We start from the raw sequence: 16,865 nt of genomic DNA on the forward strand, positions 1-16,865 counted from the left end.
GACCCCTGTGCAAGAAAAATATACTGTATTGGCCCTTTGCAGGGTAATAGCATAGCTCATCAATGCATAAGTCCACCTTGCCTCTGGGGCCCCTGTGGTGACGTGGCACAATGTACACACCATAGCCTAATGTAACATCAGTAGTTTACACTGTAGCCTTGCAGCGCTGGAGTCCGAAGGTCAAACCCGACCAAGGACAACAAGAAGTTTGTTCTCTTCGTGTTTGTGTGGGTTTTGTCCAGGTTGTCCAAATGGGAACCTCATTCCAAACACATATTGATAGGGAATGTAGATTGTGGGCCCCAATGGGAACCGTGATGATCATGTTTGAATATGATGGCGCTATATAAGCAAGCAAAATATATATATATATATATATATATATAACGTGGCACAATGTTCACGCTGTGGCATAGTGTACCGTGGCTCAGGTAGTAGCTGTTAGGAATACGCTGTACACCAAGGAAAACTTTATTACTGAAGATAGTGGAAAACAGCAGGGAGCAAATATTACAAGGAGAGGACACCAGGCACATGGACACCATACAGTACACATAACGTTATAGATAGCAATGTCACCGGCAGGTGATTACCAGATCCAGGCGGGTTAGTGCTTATTAGCTAATCAATCAACCGCAGCTCACATTAGACGTGATCGTCAATTCAACCTTAAAGAATCAAGAGGTGTAAGTTATCATACAGTGATTTAGTCTATGGCAATACCCCCTACTGCTGGATTTATAAAAACTACAGTACATACCAAGCGTAAAAAAAAAAGAATCATATTCTCCTGACATTATAGCATCTGTAAAACTCTGTCCATTCTGTTCCTTCCATCAATGACCCCTATGTAACGTGCAGAACCTTCTGAAACGTGTTATGCCTTCATGAGATGAGATCTGCATGTATGGACGCCTTTCACTACACTGAGGCCTTATTATGAATGTTGCCCCCTTTATTTAGGAACTGGTAAAAGTCCCAGCATTTTGATCTCTATGTGCAGTGTCTCCTGACCTGAATATTTCCCTGTAGCGTTTTATGGGGGGTCATTACGTTCACACATTCTCACACCTCCTGTAAGTCTATTACTTTCAGCTATGATACTAGGAAACTGTAGGGAGATAATAAACTGCTCACTGCCTTGACAGACGTGAATAATATATAAAACCCTGGAGATCTGTCACAAACTTGCGTTTTCCCTCCATTGTGTCATTGAGGAATGTACCAAAATATCTCTGTACAGATTACAGCGGAAATATACATTAGCGGCGTCCGCCCTCACTCCCGCCGCAGCCAGCTCTGTCTCAGCTTTATAAATAGTCATTTAGTCTTCTCTGCAGGGAAGATGGTGACCGGGTCTGTCTGCACCTCGGCGTCACACGTGCGCTTTGGCCCCTGAAATGATCAATTAGAGAGTAGGGTTGTATCAGTGCAATGGGTCATACACAAGAGATGATAACAATGATTTTATTTCATCCCCCCCCCCCCCGAGATTATCTCTAAGGCTGGTTTGACATTTGCGTTTTTTGCCGCTGCGTATTAGCGCAAAAAAAGCATGCGTTTTTTTCCTATACGTTTTGACAACGCATGCGTCGTTTCTTTGCATGCGTTTTGTTGCAGAAATGCAACATGTAGTAATTTCTAGGGGTGTTTTGTTTGCCGCAAAAAAACGCATGCGTTTTTTTGCGGCAAAAAAACGTATTGCTGTCTATGCAAACGCATGCGTTTTTAAGCACATGCGTTTGCATGCGTTTTAATAGAAAAACACAAGAATACACACTGATAAGCCACCTGTTGTGAATTCTGCTCTTGGGTTCCCTCCAGTGGTTGTAGGTGGGAATGCAGTTGTCTCTGACTCGCAGTCCTGGCCAGGTGTATCGGATGATTAGAATTCTGACTGGGATATTTAGGTGTGCAGGATCCTTTAGCCCTTGCCAGTTGTCAATGTTTCTTGTGAAGTGTTGGATCACTTTCTGGCTTCTCCTGCTTGCTGCCAAATTCAGCAAAGATAAGTGTTTGGTTTTTGTATCTGTGGCACACTGCTGTGTGCTTGTTTCAGTTTTATTCCTGCTCTGATTGTAGGATTCACTGGAGTTGCAGATTTACGCTCCTACATCTTTTAGTTAGATGTAGGAAGTTTTTTGTATATTCTGCTGTGGATGTTTTGAAGGGTTTTGGTACTGACCGCACAGAACTCTGTCCTATTCTGTCCTCTCTAGCTAGAGTGGCCTCCTGTGCTAAATCTTGTTTTTCTGCCTGTGTATGTTTTTTCTTCTCCGACTCACCGCCAATATTTGTGGGGGGCTGTCTATCCTTTGGGGATTTTTTCTGAGGCAAGATAGTATTCCTATTTCCATCTTTAGGGGTATTTAGTCCTCCGGCTGTGACGAGGTGTCTAGGTGTGTTAGGTACACTCCACGGCTACGTCTAGTTGCGGTGTTAAGTTCAGGATTGCGGTCAGTATAGGGTCCACCTTCTCCAGTGAAAGTTCTCATGCAGCTCCAAGGTCACCGGATCATAACAGCCACCCCCCAACCTCTATCCCTAACCCTAAGGGATCCTAACCATAACCCTAACCCTAAGGGTTAGGGTTAGGATCCCTAGGGTTAGGATCCCTAGGGTTAGGGTTAGGATCCCTAGGGTTAGGGTCAGGATCCCTAGGGTTAGGGTTAGGATCCTTAGGGTTAGGGTTAGGATCCCTAGGGTTAGGGTTAGGATCCCTAGGGTTAGGGTTAGGATCCCTAGGGTTAGGGTTAGGATCCTAACCCTAGCTATTTCTGTTTATAGTGGGTTTTCTAGTTGATTTTGATGATTGGCAGCTGTCCCACACTTCTCATCATGCGTTTCAAAAACGCAAATGTAGGAAAAAACGCATGTAAACGCGTCAAAACGCCGTGTTTGTTTTAAAACATGCAAAAATGCATGCGTCTAAAAAACGCAGCGCTTAAACGCGTGTTTTCACCACATGCGTTTGCGCTTAAAACGCTGCGTTTTTAAGCACAAATGTGAAACCAGCCTAAGACCCTCATAAATATTAGATCATTTGCGAAATCCACAGATTTTTCTCTAATAGACACCTAATGCAATTAAAAAACTTAACGGAGTCTCATAATGAGATGCCATAGACCCAAGAATCAGGGTGAGGTGCCACTTTCACACATAGGGATCTAGATGTGGACAATGGTGACATCTAGAGGTATGATGGCCTTCGCTGAATTATTAAGCCATCATCTAAGTCTAACAGCTGCTGGTGGAGCAGAGCTCTGCCTGTGGCTGTTAATCTATTAAATCAATCTCTGACAGCGGCATTTAATGCATGTTGGCAGAGAGGCACATCATTCCATGCATCTATCGGTGAGCCTGTGATGTAATAATGATGCACCAATGGGTAGCCATGACAGCTGGGGTTCTGTCAAAGACCACCGTGCTTGTCAAAATGGTTCTCCTGTAAAAGCCAGCCTGTAGGTGGCATTCATAGGAAACCGTGATTTTCGCTATACATGGCAATGCTGATGCACTGCTATGTATAGTATAAGCGATCGGACGATCACAGCTTCATGTCCCCTAAAGGGACATTAAAAAAGTGAAATTAAAAAAAAATATGAATATCGCTACGTTCTATCAAAATATGAAATAAATTATTCCGATTGGTAAACAGCGTAATGAGAAAAACTATTGAAACACCAGAATTAAGTTTTAAAATGCAATAAGAGGTGAACGATCAAAACATTGTATCTTCCCTAATATGGTATCAGTTAAAACACCAGATCTTGAAAATTGAAAAATTTACGGGTCTTGGAAAATGTCGACACAAGCAAATTTTTTTTCTTTTTTTTTTTTTACAAATTTACATTTTTTTCACCACTTAAGTAAAAAAAAAACTAAAACTTTTACATGTTTGGTATCTGCATAATCATATGGACCTAGAAAATCATACTGCCAGGTAAATTTTATCATGAACACGGTAAATAAAAAAAAAAAAAACTATTGTGGAATTGCACTTTTTTGCAATTTCAATGCACTGATAAATTAAATGGCGTTATTCAAAAGGACAATTCGTGCCACAAGAAAACAAAAAAAAAAGGTCGTATGGCTACAAGGATGGAAAAATAAAAAAGTTATGGCTGTTGGGAAAAGGGATGGGAAAAAAACAAAAACAAGAAAATGGAAATTGGCAGCGGCATGAAGGTGTTAAGAAACAGATAGAAGATATAAAGGTATTGATAGATGTAGATTCCAACCTACATGCCCATATAGGTGGTTTGGGAAGTTGGTCTTACTGACAGGTTCAATTTAAGAAAAACAGATGCCCTTTAAGGAAAAGAAATCACCATAGAAATGGTGATTAAACAGATTTCCTTCACTAAATTGTTGGAATCTACCAGATCATCTTGGAGAAATGTATGGTAAACTCACAATGGCTTTGAAGAAGCTGCCCAGGGACTGCCTCTTCTCTGTCCTCTTCAGTTGGCCATCTCTAGATGCCCCTACACCGATATCCACCTGTACTGGATCTGGAGCTTGTATCTGGGCTGCAGCGGCTGCCTCTGCACTCTCTCTACTCTCTTGCTTGTTCAGTTTCTCTGCTGAAGCTTTCTTCTCCTTCACATTGTCCTTTCCTTTCAGTGGTGGAGGTGGAGGAGGTTCCACCACAGCAGTGACCACAGTTTTCTCATTCTTACTGATCTCCACTCCGTCTGTAATGTCCAGGGTCTGCAAATGTAAAATGAATGCATAGAAGAACTTAAAAAAAATCTTCTGATGATCATGATTTGTTTGTGCTTTTCAGAATTAGGGTGGAGATTAAAGGCTGTGGATTGGATAGGAAGTATCTCAAAGAGACACAAAAACATGCTGGCAAATCTTTGTGTTCTGAATTGTGGCACATAGGGCTCTAGGATAACTGTAATCTTAAATGGGCATTCTCATGTTAAGTTGGCTAGACTATGAAGATAAACAAGTTTGTAACTGACTTGCTTTTTTATCTGCTGTCATTCTGCGGCAATGAGACTTTTTATCTTTCATAGTGTACAGTTGGTTTCCATGGAGCTCAGCCACCCGATCCCAGCCGTTTGTGTTACATTCCTGTAGAGGGGTTAACACCTTTTATACCAGTCAGCTCTCTCCAGTCCAGTTATTTTGTACAGCTACTCATCTTCCTTGCCCTGCCTCTCAGTTCCTGACAAGTTGCGATTATAAATCTTGAAAAATCAGCAGTTTCCACCATTGGCTGCTTTCAGAGCAGATCTCCTAATCATGGCTGTTTGGAGCTGTGTGCTTGTTAAATTGGCCTGTTATCTCTAAGTGTGAATATGGTGGTATCAGGATAGATTAAGAACAAACCACTGATACCTGAAGGGGTCACAACAGGACTTGGGCCGATCTGTATAATTCCAGTTCTATTCACCAGAACTATCACTCAAGGAGGAGAATCCACCCCATAAAAACAGTAAGTGAAAGAGACTGGAAGGACGTTTGCTGCTCAGGAGACAACTTGAGAAAAACTCTTTAAAGTCCAACTTATTAATAGTTTAGACATTCAGCTGAAGATACTCAACCTAATCCAGCTAAAATGAACCCTTACCAATAACAGAAATGTCTGCTGGAAGCTGCAAATCACTTGTAAAATGTAGCAGCCCTCAGCAAAGGAGAAGCTCATACTGGTGGGTTATCCAAGACTATTTTTTATTTTTTTGCTATAGAGCTTAAACTTACCATAAGGTTCTTGCTAACTACCTGCCTGTTCTGCCCTGCGAAGATCTGTTCCAGGTCGGAGCAGTCACAGACCGCTCCTGCTGGCGATTCAGTGGCTTCTGGTAGCATCACGTTGACATAGCGGAGTGGAAGAGAAGAATTGTCACTGCTGGTATCATGTTGATTGATAGCCGACTACCTGCTGCCTAATTGTGGGGAGTTGACTGTTAATCAACATGACGTCGGCAGTGACTTCCTGTTGACAGAGCAGAGGGGAAGTGAAGAATCTGCTCTGTCAACGCGATGTCACAAGAAGCAAGAGAATCGCTGCCAGGCAGGTATTTAGCAACTATGTTCTTAGCCTCGTAGCAAAAGAATCCAAAAGTCCCGGTTAACGTTCCCTTTAATACCACCTCAAGTTAAAAAATAAAAAAAGAATGATAGCTGTACAGGCAGGAAAAACTATATTAGGCGTGCCCTCTAAAGGTCGTTTGTAAGGTGTGCAAGACATATGATATACAAGCTCCATGGTAGTAGAAGGTAAATATAGCACCATGCTTCCTTAGAAATACTTAAAAATCATAAAACGTTAAAAGAGTTTTGACCTCTTAAAAACTGCCATGTTTTTAGATAAAATACATGCAACGTGATCACCACATGAAACCATTAGAAAGAAAAGAAGCTGATTATGGTGTTTTTGCCATATGTATTCAGGAGGTAGATATATAGTTAGATTTCATAGATAAATGGATCTGAGAAGATAGATTTGTTGCGTACATCCCCGTTCTGTGATTTCGGCTTGATTTACAGTAAATCCCATCACCAGAGCCAGCTGTATGATAGATATTCACTTACAGGCTCCTGGTTGCTTTTCTCGTTAGTCTCCTCTCCGCTGATATTATTTCCATCACCCATCACTGACTATAATAACAACAAGTAATATGCAAGCAGGTTTTTTTTCAGTTCTGTATTCTCTTATATAAAATACAATTATAAAGTAACTCAATAAAACAGGTAAAAATATACAAGTCTGGAGAATTTCTGACAGATGAAAGCAATGTTGAGAAATGAACGTATCATAGGTGGCAAGCTGGACCCAACCAAAACTAAACTGCAACTGTGGCACCCCTTCATATCTCACCCCTTCGTATCATAATCTTTCGGCATCTGCTATGACATAGGGGGTCTCAGCGAATATACAGGGATTGAGCTCATGTTCTTGGACGTCTTACCAGCTGTTTGAAGAACATCATGATTTTGGGTTTGGTGGTCTTTCCTTCTTCTGGCTTCTTGCTTTGAGCCTCTGGAGATTTTCCCCCTGCTGCTTTCTCTCCGGGGTTGGACTTGCTGCTCTGGGGCTCTGATTCTGAAGAACTCTACATTCATGGGTAATATAATATGATATTATCAGTTATAAATGGGAAAATAGATCAGGAAATTTTTGTGACCGTCACAAAGCTCAACTGTCCTGGTGAAAAGAATGAATGAGAACCAGAAAGTTCTCCGAATGTTTATCTGCATCATCTACAATGAGTAACTAATGTCATGGGTAATGTAAGAAGTATCAAGAAGACTCATACAAGCTTTATATTTCCACTCTGGAGCAGAAGGGGTTGTCCAGCTAGATGGAAAGTGCTTTAAAACTGAAAAGTATTATTTTGCTTTAATTAACCAAGCGCCACCAATGACCCACTGTGTACACCAGTATTTGCTTCAACACAGGAGAGAATCTCTGTCCCCTATGAGATGTAGGAAGGGGGGTCTGGCTATCGGGTTTAGTTTAGTAGCTAAGCCAGGCCCCTTTAGCTAAGCCAGGCCCCTTTAAAGACTGTATGGAACTGCTTCCATAAATAATGAAGCAACACAGGACCCTAGTTCTCATGATCGGTGAAGCAGCAGGACACACAGCCATCAGATACTTCTCACCTATTCTGTGCTTACCATAGATTATAATTTGTAAAAGGTTAAACCCAACAAAGCAGAAAGTCAGACAGTCAGACATACGTGTGACATGAACACTGATGATACCAGAGCGTTAGGTGTTAATGACACTTACAGTCAGTGTTAATTGAACCGTCTGGGGTTCCTCTGCTGGTACAGACTGAGAAAAAGACATTGAGGTCCATTAATGAATGAATCCAGACTATGAACAGTAAAACATCATGTGTTCCAAAATATCAGGCAGAATGACTATTTTCTGAGGAAATGCTAAACAATATAGGAAATCTAATAAACAGCCAGAGAAATTCCAAATATGTTTCTTTAATGATGAGATAATATTATGGGATATTAATTATATTACACTAGAAATCTCATCCTATGGCTCTGATGATGAAAAACTTCATGAAAATTACTAATTTTGTGTCTCTTTATTCTCACGCCTAATAAAGGGATTCTGTCAACAGGTTTTGCTACCTAAGCATAATGTAGGGCAGTGACCCTGGTTCAAGCGATGTGTCACTTATTAGGCTTTGTTTTGCAGTTTCAATAGAATCAGTGTTTTATCAGCATGAGATTATCCTTACAGGACTAGGTGTCTGGTGCCTCCTGGTCCTGCGCTGCTCTCCACCACTGTTTTCTGTCAATGTACAGTGTACATAGAAAGCCACATGGCTTTGTTTTGCCTTCTGGGTGCTTACCCCACATAACACCCACCATCATTTTCTATTTACGACTCATCTTATATCCAGGCAGAACTGTTTTAAGAGCATACTTTCTATTATATCTAAAGCAACTCTCTTATATATTTATCGGCAACTATTATAGTGGTATATTTTGCAATTTACATAATTTTTTTACTTCATTCATACCATTGGGTTTTTACTTATTAAAGGAAATCTGTCAACAGCTTTTTGTTATTTAATCTGAGAGCAGCATGATGTAGCGGCTGAGACCCTGATTGCAGTGATGTGTCACTTACCGGACTGTGTTTGCTGTTTCAATAAAACTAGTGGTCTCTCTTCCCTGCAGCTGTTGATGCGCTGCAGCGCTGACGTGCCATAACGAGCGCTTGCAGACACAGCACTGACAGCGCTGGAACAGCAACAGTCTGGGAGGTATATACCGTTTTTATTTTACATGGGACACTTCTTTTAGTAGTGGACAACCCCTTTAATGTGTGTGGATTTAGAGTGGGATGTCATAAAATCTCCTGTAGAGGGCGCAATACTTTTCTCCATTTAACCCTGCTGTGGTCAGGAGAGTCCCAAACACAGAAAATTGAAAATAACTTCGAAACAAAATTGAGAAACAAATTCAAAATATCATCAACATAAGCAGAAATATGTTACTTGAAAATACATAGAAGGTCAATGTCTGAGATTGACCAGTTTGGGAAATATTTCAATTTATTCAGCGCTGGGGTCTATATGACCCTGTGGTTCCACAGCAGGGTTAATACATTTTAGGATTTTTTTCCCCTGGCCATTTCTTGAGTGATTGCTTATAGTTAGCACGTTTTCTTAAACTTACATTCTCCTGGACCTTAGGGGGTTGTGGGTCTCCTTTGAAAGACTAGAGAGAGAAGTTTCTTGTTAGTAAGGAATCGTTGCTATGGGCGATGATATAAATCAGTATTAGGACTTAGGCCCATGACTGTGTTATGCACATAACATTAAGGCTACGTTCACATAACCATATTTTTGGTTCACGTACCGTCCTTGAAAAAAATTGACCTTGAAATTGTAATTCAATTGGACTGTTCAGATTACAGGTTTTTTTACATGGACCGAATGTAAAAAAAATAAATAGCAGCATGCACTATTTTGGGCCGGTTTCACACGTCAGTGGCTCCGGTACATGAGGTGACAGTTTCCTCACGTACCGGAGACACTGACACACGTAGACACATTAAAATCAATGCATCTGTGCAGATGTCATTGATTTTTTTGCGGACCGTTTCTCCGTGTGCCAAACACGGAGACATGTCAGTGTTCGTCAATGGGTCCGTGTAAAACACGTACCGCACACGTTGTCCGTGTGCAGTCCGTGTGCCATGCAGGAGACAGCGCTACATTAAGCGCTGTCCCCCCCACTGGTGCTGAAGCCGCGGTTCATATCTTCCCTGCAGCAGCGTTTGCTGTATGAATAATTGTGTTTAAAATAAAGATCTATGTGCCCCCCGCCCTCCCACCCCCTGTGCGCCCCCCCCCCCCCCCCCCCCCGCTGTTCTGAAAATACTAATTTGGCTCGCTCCCTCGCCGGCGCTGCTTCCTGTCCTTGGCCGCATCTTCTCCTGTATACGGTCACGTGGGGCCGCAGATTACAATCATGAATATGCGGCTCCACCTCCCAAAGGGGTGGAGCCACATATTCATTACTGTAAATGAGCGGCCCCACATGACCGCTCATACAGTACAAGGTGCGGCCAGGACAGGAGGGATCCGGAAGCTAGGTGAGTATTTTAATCACAACGGTGGGGGCACAAATGGGGTTGGAAGGGGGTTGGGGACCTGGATATTGATTTTACACACTAATATTCATATGTTCTCTACAGCAAACGCTGCTGCAGGGAAGATATGAATGGGGCTTCAGCAGGATGCCGGGGACAGCGCTAAACTTTAGCGCTGTCTCCGGCACGGTGTGTGTGGTACCCAGTGGGCACACGGGCCGCACGTGTGCCACACTGATGTGCCACAGAAACGCACCGACACACGGACACGGATAATTCCGGTACCGATTTTTCCGGTACCGGAAATATCTGGACGTGTGAGATTGCCCTTCTTCTGCATTTTCGATGAGACTCATGTATTCAACTCTATGGGTGCGTGCGGATCCCATACAGAACATAGCATTCGATTTTTATGGATACGTTGCAAACTGTATTTTTTCTGGTAAATTTTATTCATTGCTGATGTATAAAAACAGATGGCATACGGATGACTATACAGATTAAAATCGTCCGTTATTTCTGGATGAAAATCAGACCCTTTTTTTTATACATTTGGGCGAGTTTAGCCTAATACTGTACGACAGCCTGATGTGGAGGAATAGATCAGCATACAGAACACCCTACAGGTCCATAATGCAGATTTGTGGATGTGCCCTGTACTATAAACATAGGACAGTAATGTATCTGTATTCGGGCTCGTGCAGACGACCGTATTTTCGGTCCAAGTGCGATTTGACAAAACATCGGATCGCACTCGGACCGATGTTAGGCTAGGAGGCACATGTCCGATTTTCAGATAGTCTATGTCTAAGGAAAATAATCACAGCATGCCCGAGTTTGATCTGATATTCGGAGCGCACTCGGCCACGCAAGTCAATGAGACCGTGGGAAACATTAGATTGCTCTCAGATGACATCAAAGTGCAGTCCGATTTCCATGGACTGACAGAGTGGAGAAGACGGAGACATTTTTTCCTCCATCATTTCTTCATCCAAGAGAATCGAATCACACTGTGATCCCGCTCTGATGAAACTCTGTTCAGAGTGTGATTAGTATAATCGGTCCGATTCTCTTGGATCATACAAAATATGGTCATGTGACCCTTGCCTTATGTTGTTTAGGAAATGAAAAGTTTCTGCAAAAAGTGCATGAAAATTGATGAAAAAAAGAACAAGTCTGTTTCCTTCCCATACAGTGTGCACATTTAATGTCTGCACCAAAGGGCTCACTCACATTGGCGTATAACAGGGCCAAGTGCCATGCATTGTTTTATCGGCTAGCACTGGGCCCAATGTTATATTATGGACCAGAGCAGATCTGCGATTATTTTCTCAAGCCGATTCGGTATGAGAAAACAATCTCAGCATGTTGCTTCGATATTCAGATGTCATCTGAGTGCAGTCTGATGTACGCTCACAGAGGCGATGGAGAAGATGGAGAAGTTACGTTCTCCGTCTTCTCCGCGCCATGAATTCTGTCACGCAATAGAATCTGATCACACTCAGATGACACTCGGATCAGACTCTGACAGAGTTTGAGCTGAGTGTAATTTGCATAATTGTCCCAATTCTCTCCCATGAGAGAATATACAGCAGTGTGAGTGAGCATTTAATGTGACGTGTACATATGGCTGATATACATATATTATATATATATGTATCTATACTGTAACTATACAGAGGAGGACCCATCTGTGACGTGACGCTGACCTTCCTCCAGAACAGCACTGGCCGGGCTGCGGCTTCTTTTTGAGGTTTTTCAATCTCTGCTTGTTGTGTGTCAGAGTCTGAGGGTTTTGTTTCCAGAGTGAGAACCTGTTCTGGGGGGGACTTCTCCGAATTTACAGACACAGACACAACAGGCTGCTCTACCACAACCTACAATGGAGATTAGTGATTACATGCAGGAGACAGACACAGAACTGCCTGGACGATAAAGAGACCTCATGTACTAAAAGAAGCAACGTATATACTGTATCTCTAACATGATAAGTACATACTGTACTTATTACTATTATTCTACTAAATACAAACAGTAATATTCCTGCTCAGACGGTATAGCATACACTATTATAGACACGATGTATTATTACCATATATATTGTCTAGTATTAATATTATATTATACACACATTATGTATTACCATTATATCATTACTGCATATAATATCATCTATAAACAAACATAATCATGGAAATTATACACGGGTTCTATACATTATAATAACTGCATATTGTACTCATACAGTATATATTACTATTTCCTGTATTGGAATCACTTAGTCCTGATGCTAATATTATTCAGGCCCAATCAACGTATAAGCGAGATGCAAAATAAAACATGTGAAATTTAGGACAGAAATTGCAACAGAAAATGGTTTCAAAATCTGTGCGCCAACCCCTCCGGGTATGTGCAAACGCCGACTCTTAGGCCACGAGCACACTAGGCCTCATGCACATTGAGTACCTGGTCAGTATTTTACCTCAGGATGTGTAAGCCAAAATCAGGAGTGGAACAATTAGAGGTAAAAATATAATAGAAACATGTCACCAATTCTGTATTTGTCACCCACTGCTGGTTTTGGCTATCAAATGCTAAGGTAAAATACTGAACATATGAACGTGGCCTTTGACACCAGTGCACCCGCCACGTGCACATGTTCAGTATTTGGTCAGTATTTTACCTCAGTATTTGTAACCCAGGAGTGGGTGATAAATACAGAAGTGGTGACGTGTTTCTATTATACTTTTCCTCTGATTTTTCCACTCCTGATTTTTGCTTACACATCCTGAGGTTAAAAAAAACACTCACCAAATACTGATATTGTGCAGGTGGCTTTACAAGCAGAAAATGCTTGGGGAATAGGCTCTTTTTTGCCGTCTAAGGCTAGTTTCACACTAGCGTCGGTACGGACCCGTCGCAGTGCGTCGGGCCGACGTACCGACGCATATTGTGAAATAAAATCACAACGGGGGCATCGGATGCAGTTTTTCAATGCATCCGCTGCCCCATTGTAATGTCCGGGGAGGAGGGGGCGGAGTTCAAATGGCAGACACTACGCACACAAAAACGTTACATGGAACTTTTTTTGTGCCGACGGTCCGCCAAAACACGACGCATCCATGTGGCAATCCGTCGCAATGCGTCGCTAATGAAAGTCTATGAAGAAAAAACGCATCCTGCGGGCAACTTTGCATGGTGCGTATTTTTCTCCAAAACTACGCATTGTGACGTGCGTCAAACGATGCTAGTGTGAAAGCAGCCTAAGCAGTGTTTTTTTATGGCGACTTTCTTGTCAGCATTTTATTTGTTGCTTGTATGTATAAACTAGTAATGATGGACCGGTCACTTCTTTTAACCACTTTGTTGCTTTTGAAGTCTGAAGCCGTTAAAGGAATCTCAAAAGCACTGAATGTATGAACAACAAATTATCTTCACATTGCGCTGCATATGTTAATTCTTTTTAGCAATTTTTTAATAGCTTTTTCAGTTGGGCTTTGGAGCTGACCTGATGAAGATGTTGTGTGCATATACCGTTTGGCTATATTCACAAGCAGCATTTTTGCTGTTTTTTTTTGCTGCAGCCAAACCCTTCTCTCTTGGTATTAGAACGCTGTGTTGAAAACGGTGTTAGCTATGCTGAGTTTTTTATGCTTTTTTTCTCATAGTTTTTTTTTGGGTGTGGATTATATGCATGCTTTGTCTACAGTACTTGTAATAAATAAAAATAATAATAAAAATAATATAAAATGTAATAAAGTTAGTTACAGTATATTCACCAAAAATGTTTCAAAAATACTACTAAAATGCCACTGCTTTTTTTTGCAGTCTTTCCCATTGCTTTATTTAGATGAAAAACAAAAACGCTAAAAGAATTGGCACATGGCAGGTTTCAATACAAATGTGTACATTCGATTTCTGAAATCTCATAGCTTTTCCTGGTAGTGTAAAAAGCACATTTTATTTTGCTTAAAAAATGCTGCATGTGAACATAGCCTTGGGGTTCATTCAGACAAGGATTTATTCGGTCCTTATGTCATCCTACTGACAGACAGACTGAACAAGAACAGCACACAGTCCAATACAAGTGACTAGGGTAGTTTAGATTAATGATTTTCCAGACGGATCTCATCTTAAGGCTGCCATCACACTAGCAGTATTTGGACAGTATTTTACCTCAGTATTTGTAAGCCAAAACCAGGAGTGGGTGATAAATACAGAAGTGGTGCATATGTTTCTATTATACTTTTCCTCTAATTGTCCCACTCCTGGTTTTGGCTTACAAATACTGATGTAAAATACTGACCAAATACTGCTAGTGTGACGGCAGCCTAAGGCCGGGGTCACACTTGCGTGTGTAATGCGAAAAGTTTGCGCGAGTCTCTTGCATCAATACCCGGCACTGCCGTCGGCACTCAGAACCGGTGCGTTCAGCTGCATGTATTTCTATGTAGCCGCACGCTCCGGTTCCGATTGCCAGCGACAGTGCCGGGTATTGATGCGAGAGACTCGCGCAAGTTTCATGCATTGCACACGCAAGTGTGACTCCGGCCTAACCTGGCTTTAGGGTGATTTGTGGAAAAGACTATGAGCTTTTATATATTCCTGCCTGTTTTCACTTACATTTTCAGAGACTTTTAGTGGCGGTGGATCTGCTTTAAAAGACTGGAGGAAAAAAAATCAGATATTGTCAGTGTTATTAGTTTGAAAAGCTCCAAAAGTAAATGGAAATAAGTCACAAAAGTTGCATCTTTCACAATTTATACATTTGTTTTCCTGAGATTTTTATTCTTACTCACATTCTTATTTATATAAAAATTGGCGTAATTGACATGGTTTTAAAACAGAGAAACTTGTCAAGGGAGCCACCATCATACTGCCCACCCTATCTCCTGCTTAACCTAAGCAGATACAGTTATATGAAAAAGTTTGGGCTCCCCTATTAATCTTAAGCTTAATGTTTTATAAAAATTGTTTTTTTTGCAACAGCTATTTCAGTTTCATATATCTAATAACTGTTGGACACAGTAATGTTTCTGCCTTGAAATGAGGTTTATTGTTCTAACAGAAAATGTGCAATCTGCATTCAAACAAAATTTGGCAGGTGCATAAGTATGGGCACCCCACCAGAAAAGTGACATTAATATTTAGTAGATAAAGAAATAAACCTTGCACTCAACTTAATGCTCAGGTGAGATATTTTAATGTAGTACTCAAAACATTTCGGTCCAAAACAAACAGGACCTTCATCAGTTACGTACTATTAGTGAAATTTGCGGAAACAAAAAGAGACATTCGTGTCTCTGGGCACACAGTAGGCAGCGCCTGTAAGGACCATGAGCACGGAACCAGATCAACTGGTGAATTTAGTCGCGGTATGTGCCAGTATCAGACGCAGTCAAGAGCAAAAAAAGAAAAAAGAACCACTCTTAAAGACTGCACACCACAATATATACTTGAACATATAACCAGGTAAACTTTTATTGACAAACCAATAAAAACATCTAAAACCAATGAAGTACAAAAATCCCCATAATAATCCCTATAAATAGCAATAGCTGAAAAAAAGAGCACGCATATGAACAATATGGAGGTAAATATATCACATCTAACACTGAATCATAATAATAAATCAGTATAATAATTAAGATATGCCCTATATATATATAAAGCCTCTTGAATACTCACAAACCTCCAATATAAGGAGTATGAACGATGCCCGTAAAAGCCCAAATGAGCAAAAAGCTATGTCCACAAAGGCTAATTAGCCCCCCCCCCCCCCAAAAAAAAAAAAAAAAAAGTACAACCAGTACCTGTATGCCAGCAAATCTGATGGACCACTTATATATGAAGCAGCGGTGAACAGCTAAGAATCCATACAAATGTATGCAGATGTGCTTAACCCCTTACCGGCATCGGACGTACTATACCGTCCGATGCCGGCTCCCCTGCTTTGATGCAGGGCTCCGCGGTGAGCCCGCACCAAAGCCGGGACATGTCAGCTGTTTTGAACAGCTGACATGTGCCCGTAATAGGCGCGGGCAGAATCGCGATCTGCCCGCACCTATTAACTAGTTAAATGCCGCTGTCAAACGCAGACAGCGGCATTTAACTACCGCTTCCGGCCGGGCGGCCGGAAATGACGTCATCGCCGACCCCCGTCACATGATCGGGGGTCGGCGATGCTTGTGAATGGTAACCATAGAGGTCCTTGAGACCTCTATGGTTACTGATTGCCCGTCGCTGTGAGAGCCACCCTGTGGTCGGCGCTCACAGCACACGTGCAATTCTGCTACATAGCAGCGATCAGCAGATCGCTGCTATGTAGCAGAGCCGATCGTGCTATGCTTGCTTCTAGCCTCTCATGGAGGCTATTGAAGCATGGCAAAAGTTAAAAAAAAAAAGTTTAAAAAAATGTGAAAAAAATAAAAAAAACATAAAAGTTTAAATCACCCCCCTTTCGCCCCAATCAAAATAAATCAATAAAAAAAATATCAAATCTACGCATATTTGGTATCGCCGCGCTCAGAATCGCCCGATCTATCAATTAAAAAAAAGTATTAACCTGATCGCTAAACAGCGTAGCGGGAAAAAAATTCGAAACGCCAGAATTACGGTTTTTTGGTCGCCGCGACATTGCATTAAAATGCAATAACGGGCGATCAAAAGAATGTATCTGCACCGAAATGCTATCATTAAAAACGTCATCTCGGCACGCAAAAAATAAGCCCTCAACCGACCCCAGATGATGAAAAATGGAGACGCTACGAGTATCGGAAAA

General features: G+C 41.5%; 1 protein-coding gene across 22 annotated transcripts in view; it reads right to left on the reverse strand.

The window, feature by feature from the left end:
• Positions 1-455: 455 nt before the first annotated feature.
• BCAS1 (brain enriched myelin associated protein 1) overlaps positions 456-16,865 on the reverse strand; it is a 197,315-nt gene continuing 180,905 nt past the window's right edge. For 8 of the 22 annotated variants that reach the window (XM_069750906.1, XM_069750912.1, XM_069750904.1 and 5 more), the window contains 8 exons: positions 14,708-14,749; positions 11,794-11,961; positions 9,166-9,207; positions 7,751-7,795; positions 6,927-7,070; positions 6,550-6,615; positions 4,417-4,713; positions 456-1,395 (listed from right to left, as the gene is read on the reverse strand). In XM_069750906.1, the coding sequence (XP_069607007.1) occupies positions 1,321-1,395; positions 4,417-4,713; positions 6,550-6,615; positions 6,927-7,070; positions 7,751-7,795; positions 9,166-9,207; positions 11,794-11,961; positions 14,708-14,749 (879 nt within the window). In that variant the 3' untranslated portion in view covers positions 456-1,320. The remainder of the gene's footprint in view (positions 1,396-4,416; positions 4,714-6,549; positions 6,616-6,926; positions 7,071-7,750; positions 7,796-9,165; positions 9,208-11,793; positions 11,962-14,707; positions 14,750-16,865) is intronic. The other 14 variants (XM_069750908.1, XM_069750903.1, XM_069750909.1 and 11 more) reach the window with 9 other exon arrangements.

The sequence above is a fragment of the Ranitomeya imitator genome, chromosome 2 (genome assembly GCF_032444005.1).
Source record: "Ranitomeya imitator isolate aRanImi1 chromosome 2, aRanImi1.pri, whole genome shotgun sequence".
Taxonomy (NCBI): Eukaryota; Metazoa; Chordata; class Amphibia; order Anura; family Dendrobatidae; genus Ranitomeya; species Ranitomeya imitator.